The 25,444-nt window shown below is 62.4% G+C and overlaps 1 protein-coding gene across 3 annotated transcripts; it reads left to right on the top strand.

Annotated features, from left to right (window-relative positions):
* Nucleotides 1–29: 29 nt before the first annotated feature.
* On the top strand, nucleotides 30–25,201 carry CARD10 (caspase recruitment domain family member 10). Of its 3 annotated transcripts, none has more exons than XM_058741358.1 (21): nucleotides 30–554; nucleotides 681–932; nucleotides 1,821–1,958; nucleotides 3,469–3,794; nucleotides 7,850–8,047; nucleotides 8,958–9,113; nucleotides 9,959–10,084; nucleotides 11,155–11,346; nucleotides 12,558–12,692; nucleotides 13,041–13,156; nucleotides 13,687–13,745; nucleotides 14,211–14,334; nucleotides 18,946–19,105; nucleotides 19,520–19,631; nucleotides 20,064–20,307; nucleotides 20,505–20,574; nucleotides 21,631–21,733; nucleotides 23,144–23,302; nucleotides 23,398–23,513; nucleotides 23,741–23,881; nucleotides 24,020–24,132. In XM_058741358.1, the coding sequence occupies exons 1-20, from the start codon at nucleotides 416–418 to the stop codon at nucleotides 23,846–23,848; spliced, it is 3,033 nt and encodes a 1,010-aa protein (XP_058597341.1). In that variant the 5' UTR covers nucleotides 30–415; the 3' UTR covers nucleotides 23,849–23,881; nucleotides 24,020–24,132. The 3 variants fall into 3 exon arrangements, with proteins under 3 accessions (XP_058597341.1, XP_058597339.1, XP_058597340.1); XM_058741356.1 differs by lacking the exon at nucleotides 23,741–23,881 and adding an exon at nucleotides 24,250–25,201 and having other exon boundaries at nucleotides 31–554; XM_058741357.1 differs by lacking the exon at nucleotides 23,741–23,881 and adding an exon at nucleotides 24,250–25,201 and having other exon boundaries at nucleotides 31–554; nucleotides 13,717–13,745.
* Nucleotides 25,202–25,444: the final 243 nt, after the last annotated feature.

The raw sequence follows: 25,444 nt of genomic DNA on the forward strand, positions 1-25,444 counted from the left end.
TGGGCGCGCGGCGTCCGGACAGACAGAGCGGGTGCGCGGTGGAGGCTGGGTGGGACCGTGGCGCCGTGGGAGCCCCGGGACAGTATCCGCCGTGTGCGGGCGGGACGCGGGCCCGCGTGGCCGCGATGCGGGCTGCGAGCCAGGGGCGGCCGGTGCGGCGCGCCGCGGGGAAGGTGTGTCGCGGCGTGGGCGGGGGTGGGGGGGGTGGTGAGCGTGCGACGCCCGCCCCCGCCCCGCCCGGAGGCCGGGCAGGTGTGGGCGGGCCGCCCGGACCCCGCCGAGCCGGGGCCGGGAGCGCCGGCGGGAAACAGGAAGCGGGGGGGAGGCGCGCGGCCGGAGGGCCGGGAGGCAGGGCGTGCGGGCGGACGTGCGGGTGGCTGGCGGGCCGGACGCTCGGGCCCGGGCCGGGGCGGCGATGTGGGGGGGCCCGGGCAGCCCCGGCGGCCGCGGGGACGGGGGCGGGGCCCGGGGCGCCGCGGACGCCGCCCCCCTGCGCCGGCGGAGCCGCCGCCCGAGCGCGGAGCCGGGAGCCCGAGGCGGCTGCGGCGTGCGGGGTGAGTCCCGGGGGCGCGGGTCGGGCGGGCCGGGCGCCGGCGACGCCCCCGAGGCGGGGATCGGCCGGCGCACCCCGGCCCGTGGGCGACCCTGCTGATCGGCCCCCTCGCGCCTCCGGCCCGCAGACCCCGAGGACGCGGCCATGCCGGGCGGGGCCGAGGCTGGCGAGGCGGAGGACGAGGCCGGGGCCGGCTCGGGGTCCGAGGCGGAGGAGGACGCTCTGTGGGAGCGGATCGAGGGCGTCCGGCACCGGCTGACCCGCGCCCTCAACCCGGCCAAGCTGACGCCGTATCTGCGCCAGTGCCGGGTCATCGACGAGCAGGACGAGGAGGAGGTGCTGAGCACCTACCGCTTCCCGTGCCGCGTCAACCGCACCGGTGAGCCGCGGGGGGCGCGTGGGGTCGGGCCTCTCCCCCGGGGCTGACTGTCCTCCGAGCGCGGCGCACGGAGCCTTGGAGCCGCAGGCCAGGGGTTCTGGTGCCCCCCCCCCCCCCCCCATCCCGCCTCCGCCTGAACCACCATCACGACCCAGAGGATCTTTGGTGCCCAGACGGGCATCTGGGTTTTGTCTGCCTTGCAGTTGCCTCCCGCTTCCTGGGCCCACTCTGGAGCAGGGAACTTGGATTGTGGTTGTCAGCCGCAGTCTAGATCTGGGACCTAGCGGATGGACACGGCATCTTTCTTGTGCCCTTTGATCTCTTGGGTTCTCTCTGCCCTCTCCTGCCCATGTGCCACGCATTCCTTGGAGAGTTATTTTGCCCTAAGTGCTCAAGACCCGTCACAGCTTTGTGAGGGTGCCCTCTCCCGCAGGGTTGTGTCCTTGAACCAGAGCTGGCAAAGGGATGAGGGTCTAATGGTGGCATTTCAGGCCTTGGCGGGTGGGAGAAATACAGTGTATTACTTTGCGTTTGGGGAGGGAGGGGACTCCTCTGTGCCATTGAAAAGGCAGGGAGTGTTCGCTGGCCCTGTATCTGTGTGTGTGTGTGGGGGGGTGGGGGGGGTGGGGGTAGGCCGGGGGTTGGGAAGCTGTTGCAGCACAGGTACCCTGGCGGGAGGGTCCTGGCTTTCCTGGCTGTGGCAGACAGGCTCTCCCCACCGATGTGTCGAGACAGGCCCCTGTGTGTGTCACTGACTCAAAAATCTGGGGAAATAAAAAGTCTGGGGAACGTGGGCCCTGGAGCATTGGGGAGGGAAAGGGGAGGAAGTGGCTAGGCACTGGGGAAAGTCCTGACCTTGACCCCTGGGTATCCCCTGCCACTCCCCAGGGCGCCTGATGGACATCTTGCGCTGCCGCGGCAAGAGGGGATATGAGGCCTTTCTGGAAGCCTTGGAGTTCTATTACCCCGAGCACTTCACGCTGCTCACGGGCCGGGAACCTGCCCAGCGCTGCTCCATGATCCTCGGTGAGTGAGTCCACAACAGGTGCTGGTGCCTCAGACACTAGTAGAGTTTCCTTACTCCATCCCTGTCGGGAGGCACTCTCATTATTCCTGTTGAACAGATGGGGAAACTGAGGCATGGGGCGACCTGAAGCAGTTTGCCCAAGTTGGGATTCAAATCCATTTAGTCTGAACTCAAAGCCTGAATACTTTTATTTTTTATTTTTTTGAGAGAGCGTGCGAGTGGGGAAGGGTCAGAGAGAGAGGGAGAGAGAGGGAGAGAGAGGGAATCCCAAGCAGGCTCTGTGCAGTCAGTGCACGGAGCCTGACACGGGACTTGAGCTCCTGAAACCATCAGATTGTGACCTGAGCCGAAGTTGGATGCTTGACTGACTGAGCCACCCGGGTGCCCCCGGGAGCGTCTTTTCTGTGTGCACGTTTGTGCAAACGGGTGTCTCAGGAGGAGAGGATCTGGGAAGGAAAATTTCTCAGAGACTTCTATGTATTTTAAGTGTTAAATCAATGTTCATCCCGCCACCAGTGTATGAGTGCACGTTTTGCTCTAGTGTCACGAATCCTGGGGATCATGTAAAAACACTCTGGCCAATTCTGATCTGTCAGAAATAATACCTTACGATTTTAAACTTGTACTTCATTGAGACATGTAGTTCACAGCTTACTAGTTAGTAAACCTTGGGCAAATGACTTGACCTTTCTGTGCTTTGGTGTTTTTGTCTTTATTTTATTTTATTATTTTTTTTAATGTTTATTTATTTTTGAGACAGAGAAAGAGCATGAGCAGGGGAGGGTCAGAGAGAGGGAGACGCAGAATCCGAAGCAGGCTCCAGGCTCCGAGCGGTCAGCACAGAGCCCGACGCGGGGCTCGAACTCACGGAGTGTGAGATCGTGACCTGAGCCGAAGTCGGATGCTTAACCGACTGAGCCACCCAGGCGCCCCAGCGTTTTTGTCTTTAAAGTGGATGTAATAGCAGTACCTACCTCATGATGTTGTCATGCGGTTAACTAAATTAATTTCTTTAGCACAAAGAATGAAGCTAAATGTTAGTAGCTGTTACTGTCACCATTATGATTATTATTGCTGGTGAGTTGGAGCATATTTTCCTTTGTTTATGAACCGATTTTGTTTTGGAACTTGCCTCTTAATAGTTGTTCCTCATGTATTTGTTTGCTTTTTCTTATTGATTTGTAGGAGCTCTTTATATATCGTGGCTCCCAGTTCTCTGTTATATTTGTTACACTTTCTCCCGTTCTGCTGTCTGTCTTTTAACTTCTTTGTTACATCTTTCACTGTTCAGATCTTCAACAGACTTTTGTACGGACTTGTCCAATTTCTCTTTTCTAGGGTCTAGATTCTGTACCTTCTTTAGGAAGGCCTTCTCCACTCCAAAATTAGCAAACTACATGCCCGAATTTCCACCTAGTGTTTTTGTGGTTTGGGTTTTTCTGTGCAGGCTGCCATCCCGCTGGATTTTTATCTGCTTGCCCTGACTTTTCTCTCCCCCGTCCCTGGCAGATGAGGAGGGGCCCGAGGGCCTGACCCAGTTCCTGATGACGGAGGTGCGACGGCTGCGGGAGGCTCGCAAGAGCCAGCTGCAGCGGGAACAGCAACTGCAAGCTCGGGGTCGGATGCTGGAGGAGGAGCGGGCAGGACTGGAGCAGCGGCTGCGGGAGCAACAGCAGGCACAGGAGCGCTGCCAGCGGCTGCGGGAGGACTGGGAGGCGGGCAGCCTGGAGCTGCTGCGGCTCAAGGACGAGAACTACATGATCGCCATGCGCCTGGCACAGCTCAGCGAGGAGAAGAACTCAGCCGTGCTGCGCAGCCGTGACTTGCAGCTGGCGGTAGGCCCTGGGGAGGTGGGCAGGGTAGAGGGGGGAAGGGGCAACCTTTGCAAAACAATGACGGCACTCGGATCCCAGCGTGTGTCCCCGAGCCACCGTGTGCCAGCCGTCGGACAACGGGGCAGGTCCCTCCCCCGTCCTGTGCCTCCGTTTTCTCATCTGTGTCACGGGGATGTCGGTAGCGAGCGCTTCTTTCATTGGGTCATGGTGGTGGCTGTCAACCAGGGGTGATTTTGCCCTCCCCTGGAAACGTGTGGCTGCGTCCGGAAACGTTTTTGGTTGTCGCGACGAGGAGTGTGTTCGTGGAGCCCCGGGACGCTGCTAACCAGGACGGCCCCCACACCCGAGAATTATCTAGCCCCAGATATCGGCAAGTGCCGAGGTGAAGAAGCCTTGGTTAATGACGGTTCCGTGAGTTGAAGACCCAGGGTTCTAGACACATTGAGTGCCTGGTGCTGTTGGTGTTCCAACCCGTGTCGTCATCAGTCGCTGATGGCATGAAGCGCTGCTCTGCGCCACGCAGTTTACACGCGTCGCGTCACGTGACCCCGCTGCGCGCGATTTCATTTTGAAACATACACACTGAGGCTTGGAGCGTGGAGGCCCTTGCTCAAGGTCACCAAGCCCGGAAGCGGCACAGCCCGGCTTTGCACGGGTCCGCCTGGCACCGGGGCTGGCCTCCGGCCCCTAATGCTCTGCTTGCTGCCGGCTCCCGTCCAGGTGAGAGCTCACCAGTCCCCCCTGAGCGGCGGGTGAGGGGGCTGAGACACCAAGCCTCGCTTTCTTACTTCCTTCCTGGGGCTTAGCGGAGGGGGTAAAGCCGGTGTTTTATTGCTTCAGGGAGTTGTCCAGAGGACTTCCTGAGTTCGTGCTCATGGAGGCTTTAACAGGTGCCAACAGCACACGGTTCGCTCTCTCCCAACAGTCCTGTACGAGGTTCCCTGGGGTGGGTTCTGACTGTGTGATTTGAAGCCCCCCGATCTGTGAGCCTCAGCTGTCGCCATGATGCTGCAGGTGGTGGTTACCCGGGGACGGAGGGTGGCAGGTGGGAGGTGCCGGTGCCTTATTGCACCAGAGCCCGTGGCCATGCATGCTCGTGGGTGGACGTTTGGGGAAGAGAATCCTGATCGGAGGCATCGAGGCCACAGGTTGAAAGGCAGCCAGGCCCGCTTAAGGGTGCAGGTGGCCGATGGGAGGGTGTGAGGTGAGGTGGCTGGGAGGCGGTCGTCTGAGGGTCTGCTTGGTGTTTAGCACGAGATGGGCCAGCTGAGGCCTCTGACTGTCGGCAGATTGAGGAAAGGCTGGCACTTGCAAGGCGCCCCCGGTTGCCTTATCCTGGCGGGAGGTCAGGGACGAGGATGCCCTAGGAGTGGTTCGGCACCTCCAGTCTCCGGGCTCAGTCCTCAGCGTTGGCCCTGTACCAACTCCCTTACTTTTTCAGTTAACTCTCTTGGGACAGGGTGGGGGGCACGCCGCTCTTGTCCCCGTTTCTGGATGAGGAAACTGAGGCACAGAGAGGCTGGCTGGAGCATTTCCCAGGATCCGAGGAGTGAAGAGGGTGGCCTAGGCTCCCCCCACGCTTCACTGCGTCTGCTTCCTCTGACATGGACGTGGGGTTTGCTGTGAGGTTTTCCTAGAAGAAAGTTCTGCTTCTCAGAGAGAAAAGTGTGACGGCCACCGGTCCAGCAGCGTCAGGAGGGGCGTGGCCTGTGTCACCGTTGGGTTGGGTCCCCTGAAGTGGCAGACGTGTGCCTGCGACTGGGGCGGGGGGGGGGGGGGACGTCCTGTGTGTGCACAGCTGTCTGGGATCCCCTGGGGTGCGGTAGAGGGTTGGAGAAGAGGTTCAGTCCGTGTTATCTGCACGTTGGCTGGCCCCCTGGGGGGGGGGGCAGGTAATCTGCCACTTGCCAGATAGGGACTGCTTTTCCCTAGTTTAGGGGCCAGAGGGTCAGGGCTGAATTCCGATGAACAGATAAGATTTTCTTTAGACGTAGCTACCGTACATTTGCCTGAACTTTCTGGAGCTTTTCTGCCCCAGAATTAACAGAGGTGTTGCAGGTGGAAACGAACAGAACAGCTGAAGGTGCCTGTCTTGGCCGCTTGGGTCGCCTCCCCCTCCCTCCCCCCTCCCGGGGCAGGTGTGTGGCGGCCGGGATTTACTACTGTGTTTTATAAGGTGCAAATTTAATGAGCTGTTATTTCTGAACAACATCAACTTAAGGACCGAACACTGTAATTTTGTGCTAAGTGAGTTTGTACACCGGGATTAAATGTATCCCTGCTTCCTGGTGCTCGGGGAGGGGGTCGGGGGGGAGACTCCCCAGGGCCCCGTCCTCTGAGCTCATCAGGGGCGCCTGCTGGCCGCGGGTCAGGCCGGAGGCCGCGGTGTGTGGCCGCAGTTCGCTGGAGAGGGTGTGACCACACTTGGCCCTTGGAACTAGCTGTCTTTCTCTGGCGGTTCACAAAGCGTGTTTTGTGAGGGGAAAGGAATGTGAGAGTCATGAATTTCTTTCTGAGTCCTTTGTGGAGGAGGAGTACAGCTGCTTGACCCGGCATCCAGACCCTCATGGGGTGTGTGTGTGTGTGTGTGTGTGTGTGTGTGTGTGTGTGTCTGTCTGTCTGTGGGGGGGGCGTGGCATTGCCTGGCGCTTGGGAAGGGGGGGGGCGGGGCTGCAAGCCATTTTCCAAGCGAGGCCGGGGCACTCCCGGGGCACCAGACGTTGACACGCCTGCGCAGGGGACCAGAGGTCATGGTGCCCTTACCCCAACAGTGACTTCCTTTTGCGGCTTGCCACCTGCTGCTGCTCTTGTCACCGTCCAGACGCCTCAGACCCCACGTGGAAAGGAGCTCTGGCCAAGTGCACCGATAATCCAGCAGGCTGCCCATGCAGCCCTCTCTGCCGGGCCACCACTCGGCCGTCTGCCGCCCACCCTGGGCCGGCTTCTGGCTGCACACACTAAACTGGTGGCAGGTTGGGGCTCCAGGATTTTACTTAAAGCTGTGAAGACAGCCACTGTCACACCCCTGGCAGCTCTGGAGGCAGCTTCTGCTGGTTTGAAGGCCTCTACCCACCTACCGTCTTGTTGAATTCTTTTTTTTTAGTGGGTTTTTTTTTGAACTTTTTAAAAATGTATTTACTTTTAAGAGAGAGAGAGAGGGAGAGAGAGCGCGCGCGAGCATGGGCAGAGCAGAGAGGGAGACACAGAATCTGAAGCAGGCTCCAGGTTCTGAGCTGTCAGCACAGAGCCTGACGCGGGGCTCGAACCCACAACGGTGAGATCGTGATCTGAGCCGAAGTTGGGCGCTTAACCTACTGAGCCACCCAGGCGTCCCATGAATGTTTTAAGTTTACTTTGAGAGGGAGAGAAAGAGAGAGCGAAGAGCGTGTGTGTGCCACACACACACAGAGACACACGCGGGGCTGTGCCAGTGGGGCAGGGGCAGAGAGAGGGAGAGAGAATCCCGAGCAGGCTCCACGCTGTCAGCAGGGTACGATGAGGGGCTCAAACTCAAGAACCGTGAGATCGTGACCTAAACTGAAATCAAGATCATGACTTAAACTGAGCCAGCCAGGTGCCTCCCCACCCCCTGCCTGCCTCCCCCTCCCCCCGCCCCATCTTTGTGGAGTTTTACAGTGACTTTGGGAGGTAGGATGTGGAACAGGGAGATCAAAGGGGCCCATCTTACTGGTGAGGAGATTGAGGCACTGAGAGGGGCCACGACTTGCCCAGGTCATGCTGGGATAGAGGCAGCGCCGGGCCTGGACCCCGGCTCCCCCGATTGCTGGTGTGGCCCTCCTCCTCCGTCGTGCTGGCACTGGGCTGAATTGCCTGTGCTCTGTGTCCCAGCTGTGGGGCAGACGAGCCAGATGGAGGACACCCACCCGAAAGTCCTGGCAGCAGATTCCCCGGGGACAGCCCAGCCCAGCCCCAGCTGCTCAGGGAACCCCAGAGGCACCAGGAGTCAAGAGAGCAGAGCCTCTCCCCATGGCCTTGCCGGTGGCCCCTCCCTGGGCCTTGTCCCTCCTTGGGCTGACCCATGTCTTGGGCCCCAGGTGGATCAGCTCAAGCTCAAGGTGAGCCGGCTGGAGGAGGAGTGCACCCTATTGCGGAGGGCCAGGGGGCCGCTCCCCGGGTCCGAGGACAAGGAGAAGGACAAGGAGCCAGACGGTGTGGACCTGGTCTCGGAGCTGCGTGCGGAAAACCAGCGACTGACGGCGTCGCTCCAGGAGCTCCAGGAGGGTCTGCCGCAGGTGTGAGGGGTGGCGAGGGGGAGTGGAGGGGGGGGGTCAGACCGCCTGCCGCTCACCCATCCTCCTGAGACCTGGAGAACGAGGATTCTAGAACCAGAGGCGGAACCCCGGCTAGCCTCTTGTCTCCAGCTCTGAGCGGAGGGCTCTCAGCGCTGGGCCCTCCCTGGGTGTTTGGTCTGGGGCCCATGGGTGACCCCAGAAGGTCTCCGAACTCCCTGAAACGGTGCACCTGATTTTGTGTGTGAACGTTTTTCTGGGGAGAGGCCCCCAGCTTTCCTCACATTTGTAGAGGAGCCTGTGACCCTGGAAAGATTCAGACCCCTGAGGTCTGGATGGCCCTGGGGCTGGCTTGGGTGGCCCCTGGCCAGTCAGCTGGCCTATTGCCTGGCCGGTGCTCCACACAGGAAGTGGGGGATGGGAGCCAGGACTCCCACAGGGTCGGGGTGCCCAGCTGGGGTGTGGCTCTGTGGGCTGGATCTCGGGCCCGTGGGCCACCTGCCTGGGCCAGGCTCAGCCCCCGTGAGGAACCAGTGTCAGAGGGGTGGGGCTAGGCTTTGGAAAAGGCACCCATCTGCTGCCCTGGGCGGTCTGGCCGGGGGGCCGGAGCGAGAGCGAGCGGGCCTGGTTCTTGTTTAGGAATAAGATCCGGGCCAACTTGGGCAGGCACGTCCTCATTCACTTCATTTCCACCCCAGATGTTCCCTCGAGGGTGCGGGGCTGTGGGACACACCTCCTCCACAGACTGGGACAGGGAGGTCCAGAGAGGTCAAGGCCCGTGGCCACGGTGGCAGAGCTAGTGGGGCGGGCCTGAGGGGGCGGGGGCGAGGGCTGTGTGTCCCCCTCCCTCCTGCCACAGTCAAGGTGGGCCCTGGGCCGGAGGTTGAGGCGGCCTCTGAACTATGACCCTCAGGAGGCCAGCAGGCTGGGGGCCCCAGGCTCGGAGCGCATCCTCCTGGACATCCTGGAGCATGACTGGCGGGAGGCACAGGACAGCAGGCAGGAGCTGTGTCAGAAGCTGCACGCCGTACAGGGGGAGCTGCAGTGGGCCGAGGAGCTGCGGGACAAGGTAGCGTCTACCTCACGCCCTACCCTACCCCTGCCCGGTCCCTGCCCGGTTCCCGCTTCCTCCTTGCTCACAGACCGGCTCCTGGGGAGAGCAGGGGGGAGGGTGGGCATCACCTTCTCTGACATCTACTGTGTGCCAGGTGCCTACCGGGCTAAGAAAGGCGCACTCGTCTGTTCTCAAATATTGAGGTCGTTAGCGAACAGAACAAAGGCTTCTGCTCCTGCGGAGGCTAAATCCTAGCAGGGGAGACCAACAGCACTCTGCTCACACGATCCGGGGTCCGTTACTTCACGTAGCAGAGGGTGATAAGTGCTGTGCATGAAGGAGAGCAGCAGGGGGAGGGGACAGATTGCAGTTTAAATGGGGAGGCCGAGGGGCACCTCGGTGGCTCAGTCGGTTGAGCATCCGACTTCGGCTCAGGTCATGATCTCACAGTTTGAGGGTTCGAGCCCCGCGTCAGGCTCTGTGCTGATGGCTCAGAGCCTGGAGCCTGCTTCGGATTCTCTCTCTCTCTCTCTCTGCTCCTCCCCGACTCACGCTCTATCTATCTCAAAAATAAATAAACGTTAAAAAAAAAAAAGATAAATGGGGAGGCCGAGGTTGGCTGGGGAGGTACCATTGTTATGGTCGCCCCCGTTTTACAGGTTGGGCAACTGAGGCCCGGGGTGGTGAAGTCGGTCGGTGGCCCAGGCCACTCAGCCAAGGGAGGTGGGGCGCTTGTTACTGAGGCTCAGGTCTCTCTCCCTGGACCTGCCGGGCACCTGCTGGTGAGCTTGCCCCGGGGGGGCCCCAGGCCTGTGGTCTGAGCCGGGCACGCCCCGCCCTGCCCCCTCCCGGCCCCGCAGTACTTGCAGGAGATGGAGGACCTGAGGCTGAAGCACCGCGCGCTGCAGAAGGACTGTGATCTGTACAAGCACCGCATGGCCACTGTCCTGGCCCAGCTGGAGGAGGTGGAGAAGGAGCGCGACCAGGTGAGGGTGGCCACTGCTTCTCCCACCGGGGAGACAGGGGGAGTGGGCGGGGCCAGAACCGTAGCCGGAGACTTCCGCCCGGCCCGGAGCGCTGATTGGTTTAGGCGGGGCGAGTGGGCCGAGGTACCGGAAGCACTCAGGCCAACCTTCCCCCCCCCCCCCCCCCCGCACCCCCCCAACACACCTGCCTCACCCCAGCTCCTGGTCGAGGAGAGGGGGTCCCGGCACCCATCGCCTCCGGAGCCCTTGTTCCCTTCACGTCGAGGGCAAGGCCTACACAGGGCGGTGCTTGCTAATATTTGCCGGTGAAGGAAATTCACCGAAGTTGTGGCTCGCGGGCCCTGGGTGCCATGGCCTTCACCTCCTGAGGCCACAGGGTGAGCTATTTCCTCCAGGTCACCAGCCCTCCTTGTACGGGGCTCCCTGCGCGGGGGGGAAGGGCGGGAGGCGCTGCCCTTGCACCAAGTTCGAATCCTACTAGAGGAGTGGAAGTCTACGTGTTAGAATGGGCCTCGGGGCCCCCTGCTGGGTCGGGTGAAGGTGCAGGTGACCCAGGTGGTCCGGAGGTGGGGGGGGGGGGGACCCAGGAATCTGCACCATCTCTGGCTCCCGCTCCTTTTGAGACATTGGGTGGCAGGTCCCGGCCATGGCCCAGCTCCCAGGGACCCTGGTCTTCCTGGTGGGGAAAAGCGCTTTGGGTGGAGTGGGCTGGGTTTGAACCCTGGTTCCCCCGGGAGCTGGGATGCTGTGAGTAAAGGCTGAGGCACACAGGACGTTTCCCAGAAGAGGCTTCCGTTGCTCTTGGGAAACAGTAAGAGCCTGGACCTGACTCTGGATCCCAGCTCTGTGCCCGCTGGCCGGGCTGTCTGTAAAATGAGGACAAAGAGAATCTCCACCGTGGAAAGCTGGTGCAAAGATTGAGCGGGTGGCCTGATACTTAGCACAGGGCCGGCGCCCAGGAAGTGCTTGATAAACGTTAGCGACTGGTCTTGTGCCGCCCCTGCCCGAGAGGGCAGGACGGTTGGGTCAGGGCGGCCCCTGCACCCTCCCTCTCTGGCCGCTCTCCCCAGGCCATCCAGAGCCGTGACCGGATCCAGCTGCAGTACTCACAGAGCCTCATCGAGAAGGACCAGTACCGCAAGCAGGTGCGGGGCCTGGAGGCCGAGCGCGACGAGCTGCTGACCGCGCTTACCAGCCTGGAGGGTGCCAAGGCCCTGCTGGAGGCGCAGCTGCAGCGGGTCCAGGGGGGCTCCTGCCTCAAGGTGAGCAGGGGGCAGGAGCACGAGAGTTCCGGTGGGAATGCTGGGATCCTGGCAGGAGCTCTTGGCCGGGGCTGGGAACAAGCAGGACCTGGTGGGAGACCTCAGTCTGGGGGGTGGGACCCCCTGGGATCCCTCAGCTGGGCTTGGGAAGATGCAGGTTCCAGGAGGCAATGTGTGGGTCCTGGCTGGAGCCCTCGCCCTGGGTCAAGAGCATGCCGGTCTTGGAGGGAGCTCTCGGGCAGGACGGAGAATATGCAGGCCTGGTGGAACTTTCAACTGGGGTGGGTGTGGGTCGGTGCGTCAGGGGACAGGAAAGGGTCTCCGGGTTTCTGGGGTTGCTCCTGGGGCACTAGGGATAGTTTGAAGTTAAAAAAAAAAAAAAAAGAAAAGAAAAGAAAAAAGAATGGTTTCAAGTTTGCTTTTGGATATTCTTGGAGAAGCCCGGCTGCATGAGGCCCAAAGGCCGCTCAGAGACCAGCTAGTTCAGTTCCCTCACTGTATAGTCAGAGAGTGTCAGGGGCTTGCCCGAGTTCATACAGCCAGCCAGCACCCCTTGTCAACCAGATAGGAGTCCTTGGACCTCTGTTAGGAGCTCTGCCTTTTCCTCTCTTGGGTTTGCTTGAAGATGATCCCTTGGCCAAGCATTTGATGCATGGAGCCTGGAGGAATAGAACAAAGGAAGCATGAATCTGTCATTTGTCACATTTTAAGATCCTCAGTGGCTTTTTTGCTCTTAGGTAAAGACCAGACCCCTTATCAGGCCCTGGAGGCCTGAAGGCTGGGCCCTTTCCTACCTCTAGCCTTGTTCTCTGGGTCACTGTCTTTTAATTCCTGGACTGTGTCACAGTCCTGCCTCAGGGCCTTTGCACATACCATTCCAGCTGCCTAGACCATCCTCCCCAACTTTATCTGCTTAACACCTACTTATCGTTGAGTCCTCAGCTCAAACCACACTTTCTCTGGAGAGCGCTCTGATGCCCCCAGGCTGGGTGGGCCCTTGGGAGTGCCTTCCGCACACTAGGCACCTTCCTTCCCTGGTCTCTTGGCAGTTTGGGGTTATTTCCTTAATCTGCCTGTGTGTTTACGGTCGGTCTCTGCTGGGCTGTGAGCTCCATGAGAGCAGGGATCCAGTCGTCTCATTCTCTGCCGGGTCCCCGGTGCTGGCCCTTGCCCTGCACCGCTCACCTCCTCCCTCCCCCTTCTGTTGCCAGGCTTGTGCCTCTTCCCATTCCCTGTGCTCCAACCTGAGCAGTACCTGGAGCCTCAGCGAGTTCCCCCCGCTGCTGGGAGGCCCGGAAGCAGCTGGGGAAGCAGCCGCCACGGGGGGATCTGAGCCCCACACCTCGGTAAGACACCTGCCCTCCCTGAGCGTGTCGGGGGTGGGGTGCGGATGCTGAGAGCATTCGTGTAATGTCATTACCGACCTGTGGGTGCTTTCCAGTTCGCCGGCAGTCCCATTTCTCATGTGAGGACACCGAGGCCCATGAAGGCCAAGTCCCCTACTTAAGCTCGCCCAGAGCCAGCTCCGCGCTAGGCCTGGGTGCCAGGAGCCACGGGATCCCCACTGTACTCGTGCAGAGCCCACGCCTCCACCCCGGGCCCTACTTGTCATCTGGGGAACGGGCACAAAGTAGGTGCGTTGAGGTGGGGGAGGCGGATCGGAGGTGACCCAGGCCCTGTCGTGGCGTTGGCAGGAGGAGGCCACAGATAGCGAGAAGGAGATCAATCGGCTCTCCATCCTGCCCTTTCCCCCGAGCGCCGGTTCCATCCTCCGCCGGCAGCGTGAGGAGGACCCCGCACCCCCTAAGAGGTAAGCAGGATGGGGAGACAGCAGTAGAGGCTCAGGGAGATGCTGTTGCCGTTTCTGAAAACAGCCACGTCCCTGAATCGCTAGCGCCAGCACCAGCATCGGACTCCCCTTACCGCCTTTAAATGGCCGGGGCTCCGGGGACCCGGGTCCGCAGAGTCATGGCCATGACCCAGGTCGGGGGCGGGGGGGGGGGGGGTGATGAAGTCACAGTCTGGTATGGGAGCAGACGTGGGAGCCACGAATGACAGAGGCAGAAAGAGGTGAGATGAGGGGTGAGAAGTCTAGGGAGGCTTCCAGGAGGGGGTGGCGTTCAGGGACAGGCCAGGGCATTCTAGGGGGAGGGGCGTGGGGCAGAGGTCGGACCGTTAGCTTCTCGCCCTGTGAGTTTAGGGGAGCTGGTTGGCCCGAGCGCCCAGTGCCTGGGACCCCTGCCTTGGCTGTAGCCTACCTGTGCTTGGGGGCGGCAGGACCTCTTGGTGGCCAGGCGGCAGGGGAGGAGGGATGGGGGCAGAATGCCCCCTGTGCCTCAGCTCCTGCCTCCCCTGCCCTCCTCCCCCCAGGTCCTTCAGCAGTATGTCGGACATCACAGGTAACGGCCCTCAGGGACTCCGTGGGGAGGGCTCATTGCCGGGGTGTCTTTTTAGCCCACTTGAGGTCTGTGCTGCCTGCTCTGCCCTTGCCTGCGCCCCCCCTTCCTGAGGCCCCCCACCCTGTGCCCTGACCGGGCGGGGCGGCTGTGCCCCGGAGGCCCCTGGGGAGTTGGGCCACGCCACTCACCCGTTGCCCCGGCCTGCTCCTCTCTCCTGGGCCTGGCTTCACTGTACCGGCTCCTCAGTCCCGGCCCTCCCTCCAACCCCTCCCAGGGAACCGAAGGGTCGCCTTGGCCCCGGCCCAGCCCCGAGCCCAGTGGGTGCAGTGTGTTCCTGGGGTGTCAAACCTGCCAAGGTCCTGGGAAGGCCCTGGGCTCGAGCACCTCGCCCCCTTCTCACGGGCCCCGGCTTGCCCTGGTTGCTTGGTCTGGAGCCCCGGAACCTCCTCCTTTCTCCCCACCCAGGGAGTGTGACGCTTAAGCCCTGGTCTCCTGGTCTCTCCTCGTCCTCGTCCTCTGATAGCGTGTGGCCTTTTGGGAAGTCGGATGGCCTCCTGGCCAGAGGCTGTGGCCTGGATCTCCTCAACAGGTACTGCGGCTGGGCCAGGCAGGGCTGGGTGGGCGTGGCGTCAGACCCCTGGAGCAGGGCGAGGGGGTGGGAGGGATCAGTAGCTCAGCTTTAGCCTCAGGCACCCGTAGAATATTCGGGCTTGTAGACACCTGGGATTCAAATCCTGTCACTGCTGCTTATCGTCTGGGTGACGGGCTGGTCACTTCCCCTCTCGGCGCCTCCGTATTTCCTCATCTGCTGAAGGTGGTCAGTGATCTCTTCTGCGTGGGGGTGTTTGGGGGTTCAGGACTCGTGTCAGTAAAGCACCCTGCTTTGCCAGCTGTTAAGTAGGTGCTCAGTAAACGGTAGTCGTTACTCGTACCCCCCTCTGCTTGCCGTCCTCCCGGCGCTGAGCCCCCAGCAGGACCGAGCCTCCCGGCAAGGCTTCGCGCTATGGGTGGGGTGGGAGCCCCGCCGCCGCCGGGCTGGCCACAAGCCCGTGACAGGAGTCGTGAAGCAGACGGGCCCAGCATGCGTTGCGGTTCTGTCAGTGTTGGTTGTCGAGTGACCTCCCCGGTCGGGCTCGCGGATGAGTCCCAGGAGGGCGGGCGATAGATGAGTCGAGAATGTGCACTTCGAACTCCAGATAGGGAGGGCAGCTGGGTGAGTGGGGAAGAGCAGAGGGCAGAGGCTGTCCAGGGATGGCCCGGAGCTTGGCGGTGACTGGAGCCGGAGGGGGAGGGGGCCAGGGCAGGCTTCATGAGTCAGGCTGGCCGTGTGAGTCAGGCGGGAGAGTGTGGACTTCGGCTTGTGCCCGCTGGGAAACATAGCAAGATGTGGCTGTTACTAAACGCGAGGCCGGCTGCTGGCTGCCTCACAGCGTTCTCTCCGTCCTGGGAGGCGGGTGTTATGATTATATCCCTGTTTTATAGAGGAGAAAGCTGAGGCTCAGAGAGGTTGAACGACTTGCCTGAGGTCACACGGCTGGAAAGTGCCAGGGCTAAGACCCACAGTGACCTCAGCAGGTTTGCGTTTGGGGAAGGGGCCTGGGGAGCACTGAATGTCAACAGCCGCAACGCGGGGGTGCTGGTTACAGAGGGCAGATCACCCGAGAAATAGGGGCAGAGCAGGACCAGGGGCCTGAAGCAGCTTGACCAGGCCCAGGTCCAGGCCCCTGCCCCCACTCTAGCCCTCCGGCAGCGGGGCCAGCACGACATTGTTTCTCCCTGTGCAGGACGTGCTTCTAGGGGAAGGGGTGGAGGCGCCTCCCTTCCTGCCTGCCTTGGCCCTTCCTCCAGCTCGGTTCAGCCTGCAGCAGGGGTCCTGGCTGCTGTCCAGGGGGCACCGGAGCAGGAGGTTCTGGCCCAGTCCCTGCCCCCCACTCCATGTGATCATGGGGCCACCTCTGCAGTTCCTGGGGAGGAGGGAGCTGAAGGGAGGACACACACTGGGGTGGGGGCAGGGACGGGGGACTGAGACAGCAAGATGTGGACAGATGCGGTGGGGGGGGGGGGGTAGGGAGAGCCTGGCTGGTGCGTGGGGTGGTGCCTGCGTGCGTCCTGGGGCAGTGTCCCCGCACAGAGCACAGTGGGAGAGAACAAGACACTGGAGCCCTGTCACTTGCTACAGAGGGGCTTGGGGCAAGTCACTAAATTCCCCAGGGCCTCGGTTTCCTGCTCTGTAAAATGGGGTTGTCACGGGCTTCCGGTGTCCCCCTTAGGGTGTTTTGAACAGTGCCCGGCTCAGAGTGAGCGGTAGTGTTAGCCCTTTGCTGTTTTTATCGCTGCTGTTGCTCAGGTTCCCCGAGTAGCCCGGCAAGGCTGGTGTTTTTAGCCTCATGATACAGATGACCAGAAGGAGGCCCAGGGAGAGTCGGGAATTTGTCCCAAGGCCACTGGGCGGTGGAGTTGGGGATTCCGATGGACCTTCCTTCTGGTTAAGCTGCTTTCAGCTCCCGGTCATGGTGCGACCTCACCGTGCGCTGGGCCTTTGCAGCGGTCCGGCCTCCCCTGCCCTTCTGGGCTCCTAGGGCCTTGGGGCAGGGCAGGGGTTGCTGGGGCAGGCTGAAGGCTGGACGGACAGACGGACAGGTGGGAGAGATAGTGAGGAAGGGCCAGGGAATGCAAGTGGGGCGCTCAGGGGCGAGTGCTGGGTGAGGGTCACTAGGGGAGGGTCAGTGTGAGCCTCCCTGGCAGGGCCTGCCCCCCGGTCAGTCAGACTGTGTTGCTAGAGACCCAGGAGTCCAGAGATTGGACTGCCCCCCCTCCCCGACCTTGTGTTCCTCTCTCTTCCCTCATCCACTTGTCTGCTGAGGCCTGGTGCTGAGAGGGACCCGACTGGACCTGGCCCCAAATGGACCTGGGAGCTGCCAGGCGGACTCTCCCCCCTTCCCCAGGGGCACTCTGGAGGCCCAGAGAAGTCATTGGGTCCCTCAGGAAGGTGGGCAAGGGTGTCCTGAAGGAGGCGGTGCCTGAGCCAGGTTGGCAGGGAGAGCCTGAAAACTTGGGGTGAATGGCGGAGCTGGGGGTGGGGCTGGTGTGCCAAGGCAGGGGATAGGGGGCAGGGGGCCGATCAGCTGGTACCAGGAAGGGCTGAGTGCAGGCTGCCTGCTGGGCTGCCTCCTGGGGGACCCCTGATGCTCGGTTGTCTGTGGCTTTGAAACAGGTGGGGGAACTGCCGGCCACGGAGAGGTGACTTTTCTGAGTCACCCCTGGTAACAGTAGCTGTGTAACCTCTCTCGGGCACCTAGTTAACGTGGCACCGTTCTAAGAGCGTCCCACGCTTAATTCCCTGAGTCGTACGTACGATGAGGGAGGCGGAGGCCGATGGGGCTCTTGAGGACCACAGGCTAAGCAGCCAGGCCGTCTGGCCCCGGAGTCCCTGCACGTGCCACTTTTCTCAGAGTCCCCTGACCGTACCCCACCTGACAGAAACCCAGGACACGTGCCCGGAACAAAAGGGTCACGAGACGATAGTTGGGTTTACTCGAGGGGAGGCTGGTGTGCGTTTTCTGTTCTGTTCCGATAAAACACTGCGTTGGCCGTGACCTTGTGAATTTCACAACCCTCTTAGGGGCCAGGCCTGCAGTTGGAGGTTTCCTGGAGGCCTCTGGTCTCCACCTCCCCTGCATCATCTTTATGTTGGTCCGACCCTCACACCCACGGTGGGAGCCAGTGTCCTCATCGTCCTGGCTTTATGGATGTGGTGACAGAATCAAGCGGCCAGCTCACTCGTCCACATCTAGGGCACAGTTAAGGCTGGGGTCTGGAGTGGGACTGTGTTTCTCCAGCCAGGGGGCAGCATGGCCAGACCCAGCTTCGGGCCTCCCATCTCTGCCCTGGCCCATCAACTCAGCCTGGACATTCCCAGGGCCGGGGGAGCCTACGAAGGTAGGCTGGCACCCGTGTCCGGTCACAGCCCCGTGGGCGTGGCTGTTTGTTTTGACTGAGAGGGTGGAAGCCGAGAAAGACTCCTGGGGCCAAAGATTCCCCCCCTCCACATGCGCGCAGACGGTGTTAAAGTCCTTATAGCCTTGCCCACCCTGGGCGGACAGCAGGGGGCAGTGTGGCTGCGTGGGCAGCAGTTGCCAGGGTGGGTGGGGAGGCGGGCGATGGTGGGGGACGCTTGGGCTGCTCCCCTGCGGACTCTGGCCTCCCCTCTTCCCTAATCCTCCGGCCAGGGGGGCTCACAGAAGGGAATTTCAGGCGGCTGTGTCTGCGCCGGCCGCAGGGCCTCACAGGTTCTCATCCAGGGACAGGAAGAACGCCGCCACGATGGGGATCTGGGTGACTCTTTGTCTTAACTGTCAGTGGTTTCCACTGCCCACAAGAGGAAGGCCAGACGCCTTCCTTGTGTGCCCTCCACAGGCTGGCTCCAGCTTGCCTTTTCTGGGAGCTGTTTCCCATGATGTTCAATTAGCTAATTAGGGCAAAGCGCTTAGCATGGTTTCTGGCACACGGGGAGCACTCGGTAAGCATTTGCTGCCGCTGTTATCACTGTTGTTGTTAAATCCTTCCGCACGTCCTGTATTCTGTCCTCCACACCTCTGCCCCTGCCAGCCCTTCAGCCTGGAGCACCACCTTCCTCTCTGTCTATTCCTGAAGCGCCTCTATTCGTCACCGCCGGGTAGCCCCGCTGCCTCTTCCTCTGGGAAGCCGCTCCCCTCGGTGCTCCCACGGCCGCCTGTAGCCATCTCTGGTCTGTGTTGTGTCCTAACGGTGACCTCCCCCGCTAAACTGTGAGCATAACGAGCTTTTACTTGTCGTCTGCCATGTGCCGGACGCTGTGTTTGGGGCTGGGGACCCAGAGCTGAGCACGATGGTGGGCTGGTCCTGAGGGTGTTCTTTCTGGGCAAGCGCAGAGGGTGCGATCCCGCAGGAAGCTTCGCCTCAACCTCGCGCGGGGGTCGGGGAGGGAGAGGTTGCTTTGGAACTGAGCTTTGAAGGATGAGCAGAATCTGCCAGGCAGAAGAGAGGGGGAAGGACATTCCGGGCAGCAGGCCCAGCGGGTGCAATGGCCCTGGGGTGAGTTGGGGGAGGGCTGGTGAGAGTCATGGCTCGGTTGGGGAATTGCTGTGGTTCTCCTGGGAATGTCGCACTGAGTCGAAATACTGACTGAACTCTAACTCCTGGTTCCCTTCTCTCTTCCCAGGTCTCTGGCCATCCGAGTGTCTTGCCGGAGCCCCCCGGGGGGGCCTGAGCCCCAGGACAAGGGACCAGACGGCCTGTCATTCCTTGGGGACAGCTGGTCTGGGGCCGTGGTGCGGAGGGTGCTCTCTGGACCAGGGTCTGCCAGGGGGGAGCCGAGAGAGGTGAGACCCCCGTCCCTCTGAGTTGGGGGTGGAGCCAGTACATTAGCTGGGGCTGGATGCCCTCTGATTGGCGGATCTAGGTCACTGGGCAGAGTTTCTGGGGGTTGACCCAGAGCAGAGGCCGGCTCAGAGATGTTACCCAGGTTGGCCTGCCTCAGCCAGCAGTAAATTAAATCTGACTGGGCAGGGGCTGGACGGATCCCCACCCTTAAGCACGGAAAAGAACAGACACCCTGGGGGAGGACGACGCCTGTTGATGGGGGAAGGATCTGATTGGCTAGGTGCCTTGTGAGGTGGGGTATCTGAATTACCGGGATATGTCACCACCACCCCAGTCTCCCTTCAGCCCCAGGGCTGCGGTGGCCTGGGAAGCTCACTTCCTTCCTTCCCTGCCTGCCTGGGTTTCTTTCCCAGCCAAGGGCAGAGGCTGGTGGCCTGGAGGGGGCAGGCCTGGAAGGTGAGGCCCAGCAGAGAACCTTGCTCTGGAGCCAGGCGTCCACACTCCCCTTCCTGATGGACTTCAAGGGTAAGTCTGGCCGAGGGCCGAGGGACTGGGGACTCCCGGGTCCCAGAAGGTCAGAGCTGAGAGCCCACAGGAGGGCTTGTCCAGCCTGTGATGCAGGTGGGACAACTGAGGCCTGGCTGCAGCCTGGCTGTCAGCAGTGCCCTTCCCTCGCCCACTGTTCGCCCTTGCTGGCTGTCCTTTGTCTCCTCCATAAGGAGCTTACCATGACAGGAGTCCAGAGACCCGGGTTCAAGGCCTGGTTCTGTTCCTAGTGGGCTTGGTAGCCTCGGGCAGGTCCCTGTCCTCTCTGGGCCTCAGACTCTCACTTTAAGAGGGGGGAGGTAGGGTTCTGGCAGCTCAGGCCTTGAAAGGGGCGTGATGGGGCCCGAGGCCGATCCCTGACTTACTTAATCCTCTTGCCCTCCCTCCTGCCCCCGCCCTGCCCACATCCAGCCTGTCAGTCCTTCCACGAGGCCCTAGATGCCTGGACAAAGGGGCTGAGCACTGAGCCCTTCTATATTCGAGCCAACCTCACCCTGCCCGAGCGTGCAGACCCTCATGCCCTGTGTGTGAAAGCCCAGGAGATCCTGCGGCTGGTGGACCCGGCATACAAGCGGCGGCAGGAGTGGTTCTGCACACGGGTTGACCCCCTTACGCTGCGGGACCTGGACCGGGGCACTGTGCCCAATTACCAGAGGTGACGCAGAACCGGGAGTCTGGGGGCGGGTCCCGCAGGGAGCCGGGACCAGGATAGGAGGCTTTTCCCCTCCCCCTGCAGTCCCTCACTATCCTCTGGGACAGGATAAGGGGGCTGGAGGAGAGGAGGTGAGGGGCTCCCTTTCTCCCTACAAATGCACCATGTGACCCCATCCCACCCCCATCCCTACCCCGCAGAGCCCAGCAGCTCCTAGAAGTTCAGGAGAAAGGGCTGCTCTCCAGCCGGCACCGAGGGCCCCGAAGTAACGTAAGCAATGCTGGGCGGGCTGGCAAGGGTCCGGGGAGAGGGCCTGCCAAGGGTGGGGTCCAAAGGGGGAGAGGCCAGGTTCCGTTGTCTGACAGCCCTGGGGGAGGAGAGGAGGGAGGCTCCCACCTCGCTCCTTCACCCGGACACGGTTGATCATCTCCTACATGCCCAGCAGACAGGACAACGGCAGGGCTCACTGTCCAGGGTAGTTGAGAGGATTAAACGAGGCAGCTCAGGAGCAGGCCTGGCCACGGCCAGCACTTGACAGAATGGCAGTCATACACCCTTTTCCAATCCCTGGGTAGGGGCTGGGCCGGGTGAGCCTCCCCCGGCCGCCCTACACACGGGCAAAGTGAGGCTCAGAGAAGTGAAATCACTCAGAAGGCCAGAGGGTCTGAGAACTTGGGCTCTGGAGCCAGACTGCCTGGGGTGGAATCCCAGCTCTGCCACGAGCCAGCCAGCCCACCGCGCCACCTTGGACAAGCACCTGACCCTCCCTTGAGGCTCTGTTTCCTCATCTGTAAAACTGGGGAAGTTACGTTGCCTGCCTCGTGGGTAGAAGGCTTCAGTGAGTTCGTGACATCTGGGGCTCAGTGTCTGTCACGTTCCCTGCTGGCCGCTGGTGTCATCGGTGCTGTCATTTGTCGGTGCTGTTTTTTTTTTTTTTTTTTTTCGTACCCGGGGTCACGTTGCTAATTCATTGGAAGAGGTTCCAAAGGTTGCCTCTCAGGCGACATTAGGTCGCTCTGGTCTCTGGGCCTCAGTTCCCCGTCTGTAGACCTGAGGCCCCTCTAGCTCTAACTGGCTCCCACAGGCTTGCTTCCCTGGGCCCATAGGGATGGTTACCCTCAGCTGCCTGGGGAGAGGGGGGCTGTGCTGGGCCGGGTGGGGGCAGAAGGCCTGGTGGGGAGGGGACCTCTCGGGCTGACCCAGGGGGCAGCCGGGCCCCCTCTGCCGGGGTTGGGGGGGGTCCCATTCATCTCCTCCCCGCTGAGGGTGGGATGGAGGCTGGGCCCTCAGGTGCTCCTCTCTCCGTGCCCCCCTCTCCCCTGCCAGCTGAAGAAGCGAGCCCTGGACCAACTCCGGCTGGTGAAGCCCAAGCACGTGGGAGGTTCTGCCGGAGATTGTCCGGAGCAGCTGCTGATGGAACCCTGCTCAGGTGAGCACACAGCTGCAGAGGCGCGTCCCGTGCTGGTGTCTGGGAGGGTGCACGTCTGGGTGTCCTTTGGCCCTGGCGGTCCATTCTGCCTGCAAGAGCCCATTGAAGGGCTTCCGGTGGGGAGCAGGGCGTCTGGGGCCTGAGACATGGGCTCCCCCTGGTGGGAGACGGGCCACCGGGGTTGAGGGAGCCAGTTGGGGGGAGGCACCGGTGTGCGAGTGTGACCGTGGGGGTGTAGGACCCCGGGGCTCGCGTGAGCCCGGGTCTGTTCTTGTCTGGCGGAGCAGTTGTAGTGGTGTTTCTCACGTGTGTGTGCCGGCCGGTGCCAGCAAGATCCCCGAGCCGGTGTCTGGAAGGCAGTAGGGGGGAGGCCTTGGGTCAGATCGGGGAGAGGGGTTGGCAGAGCCCGGAGGAGGGAGTCGGCAGTTCCGAGGGGCAAGAAGACGGTGGTGAGGGAAGACTTCCCGGAAGGGAAGTTGCCTGAGGTGGGGTTTTCGGGGATGAAGAGGAGTTCGTTCCCGGCACAAGGCGCAGCGGTGCAAAGGCACAGAGGTATGGCTGTGTGTGACGCGCGTGCAGAACGCCGGGTACAGCAAGTGCGAGCCAGACGCCAGGTCTGTCACAGAGTGTGCTTGGTCCAGGGGACACAGTGGTACCTCCCCTTGGAGCATATGGCCCCGGGGGGGCGGTCAGGGGGAGGCAGCTGCCCGCCAGTCAGATCATCGTACCCGTAAACATGATTTTGAAGTGTGACACGTGTAATAGAGGAGAGCTGGGTGCCTTGGAGCGCACGCCAGAGGCCCTGCACGTCTGGGGACCAGGGAAGGTGCAACCTGGGCTCTGAGGGGAGCGTGGGGTCTAACTGGGCCAAGAGCTGCCGGGCTGGGGCTCTGGCCTCCCCGAGTCATGCAGAGGCCCTGTGGTTGGAGGCAGTCGGTCCGTGTGCTGGGGCACGTGACTCGCTGCCCCTCTAGGCTCTGGCAGGGCTGGGTCACCCATGTGGGAGATGTGCCCTCTTTCCTGAGGGTCGCGGGAGGTCACTGGCACGTTGAAAGCAGGGGACTTACGGGATCTGACTGTAGGTTTAAAGCCTCTCTCTGGCTGTTGAGAGGCGAAGGACCTGGAATTGGGGTTGGGCAAAGGTGAGGTGGGCGGGGGATTGGGGGCAAAGCTCCTGCAGGGGGCTGCTGTGTGTGTGTGTGTGTGTGTGTGTGTGTGTGTGTGTGTGTGTGTCTGTGTGTACATGCGTGCATGTGCACAAAGGAACAGCAGCAGGTCTTAGGGGAAAAAAAGGGGGGGACTTGAGAAGAGCGGATGGGGTTTTGAGGCTGGAGGGGCTGGCCACCCTAGGACGGAGGAGCTGGGGCCCTGCCTGCACCCTCACCTACTCTGCCCCCCGCCCTGCCGTAGAGCCAGAGCGGAGCCTCAAACCCTACAGCCTGGTGCGGCCGCTGCTGGTGTCCGCCCTGCGGCCTGTGGTGCTCTTGCCTGAGTGCCTGGCACCCCGGCTCATCCGCAACCTGCTAGACCTGCCCAGCTCCCGGCTGGACTTCCAAGTGTGCCCGGCGGGTGAGCCTGGGTGCCCGGGGAGGGGAGGGCCGGGCGGCACCCACGGGAGGCCGGGCCCACGGGGCCCTTCACCCCTGCCTCTCGCCGCTCTGCAGAAAGCCTCTCTGGGGAGGAACAGTGCTCGTCCTCAGCACCGGGAGCCCCCAAGGCCCAGCCTGCCGCCCCTGGGCTGGGCAGCAGGATCCGCACCATCCAGGAGTCTGTCGGGAAGGTAGGTGCTGGGGCGGCGGGGAGCTGCTCCTCTGGGGTAGAGAGCTGGTCTGAGTGTGGGCCTGAGCCGCTCTCTTGCAGAGCCGCTCTCTTGCAGAGCCGCTGGGCGAGTCCCGTCCCTTCCACGGGCCTGTCTCCTCCCCTGCGGATGGGGGGGCCGGGGCGGTGGAACGCGGGTCCCCTTTGAGGTGTTGGGCTGGTACACCTCACCTGTCCGTCCCATCCCAGACTCGCTGCTACCTTGGGGGCCGGCTGGGGGCTGTCAGACATGGGAGCGCCGGTGGGGTCCGCTCCATCCCGTCGATGGCGAGGCTGAGGTCCAGAGCGGGCACGTGACTTGTGTCCCCAGGTCTCCCACCTTCCCCTGGGGTACTTTCCTCGTTGCCAGGGCCCTTCTGGTGGGGGACACGGGGCCCTGTAGGGGGCTGTGCCTGGAGGGCCTAGTGGGGGCAGGGAGGTCAGCGTCTCTGGGCTGAGAGTGAAATGTCGCCTCCGTGTCCTGAAAAGAAGCACTGCCTGTTGGAGCTGGGCGCACGGGGCGTGCGGGAGCTGGTCCAGCACGAGATCTACCCCATTGTCATCCACGTGGAGGTGACGGAGAAGAACGTCCGGGACGTCAGGTGAGGGAGGGTGAGGCCAGCGTTTCCTCCTCCTTGAGGAGGTCCCTGTCTCTCCGCCTCCGTCCGCCTCGGTGTCTGTCCCCTCCTCTGACCGCCGCCTGTCCCCTCTGCCGGCAGGGGTCTGCTGGGCCGGCCAGGCACCCGGGACTCGGAGCTGCTTCGGCAGTGCCGCAGCTCGGAGCAGGCGCTCTGGGAGCTGCCCTGCTCCTGGGTGCGGGTGCCGGCCCACGCGTGGGGCCACTCGGAGGAGCTAGCCAAGGTGGTGCGCGGCCGCATCCTGCAGGAGCAGGCCCGCCTCGTGTGGGTGGAGCAGGGCAGCGGCAGCAGCATCGGTGGGAGCAGCGAGGCCTGAGGGGCCCCTCCGGACGCCTGCTGCCTCCTGGCCCGCTTCAGAAGCCGTCGGCGGCGGGGACCCCGGTGTCCGCGGTGGAGCTGGGGCCCCGGCCCATCCCGAGCCCTCCTAGACCCTCGGACCCTCGCACGTGGGCTCTCACCCGAGTGGATCTGTGGGAGCCCTCAAGGCGGAGCCCCCCCCCCCCCATACTCGCTGCTCTGGGCCTCCCGAGTGCCCCCGTGTCCCCGCGATTCCACTCGCGGGCCCCACGCGCGGGCCCGCGTCCTCAGCCTATCGCTCACCCGGAGCTTCCGAGCTCTCACTCCTTCGCACAGGTTTACACGCCCAGGTTCTCAACGGCAGGCACCTGAGGACTCCTGGGTTCTCAGCCAGTTCTGCTCAAGGAGCCCCGAGCTCGTCCCGCGTGCCCCCACCCGCCGCCGGCCCCCCGCCCCTCTCGCCTTTCTGCTGTGTACTTCCACATGTGGGCGCCGCGGTGTCCCCGGCCCTCCGTGCCCCTCGCGTCTTCCCGTCACACGTGTGTCTGTGGTTCTCTCCCGTGTAAATGCCCCACCCCACCCCGTGACACTTGGGCACCGACACTCCTGTGTTCCTGGGGAGCACACCGAGGACCGTGTTCTCACAGCGCCAGCTCCCTGCGGTGACTCACCTCTCAGGGGCACGGGTGGGGAGGAGGGCCGCTGCTCCGTCACCAGAATGTACGGCTCGTTGAGTTCCGAGAAGCTGCACATGACGTAACATTAAACGGTTTGTCATACAAGCTGGTGGCCTTTTGCTTGCTTGCCTCCCTGGCCCCGGGGCCCCCTCTCCACGCTCCCGACTTGTCCCCACCCCCCGATCAGGCTGATAACCACCTCTCAGGCCCCTGCTTGCCCACGGGGAGGGTCAGATTTCGTTCCTGACTCATCCCAGAGCCGCCTGGCATCTGTGCTGGCATCACCTTACCTGCCCCCGAAT

Source organism: Neofelis nebulosa, chromosome 8 (genome assembly GCF_028018385.1).
Source record: "Neofelis nebulosa isolate mNeoNeb1 chromosome 8, mNeoNeb1.pri, whole genome shotgun sequence".
NCBI lineage: Eukaryota > Metazoa > Chordata > Mammalia > Carnivora > Felidae > Neofelis > Neofelis nebulosa.

What these genes read in the sequence shown, in the direction of transcription:
- CARD10 (XM_058741356.1), top strand. Translation starts at nt 416, where the DNA reads ATGTGGGGGGGCCCGGGCAGCCCCGGCGGCCGCGGGGACGGGGGCGGG. An exon ending in GCGCTGCTCCATGATCCTCG is followed by an intron (nt 1,959 to 3,468) that starts GTGAGTGAGTCC and finishes CGTCCCTGGCAG; the next exon opens with ATGAGGAGGGGCCCGAGGGC. An exon ending in GACCCCGCACCCCCTAAGAG is followed by an intron (nt 13,157 to 13,686) that starts GTAAGCAGGATG and finishes CCTGTGCCTCAG; the next exon opens with CTCCTGCCTCCCCTGCCCTC.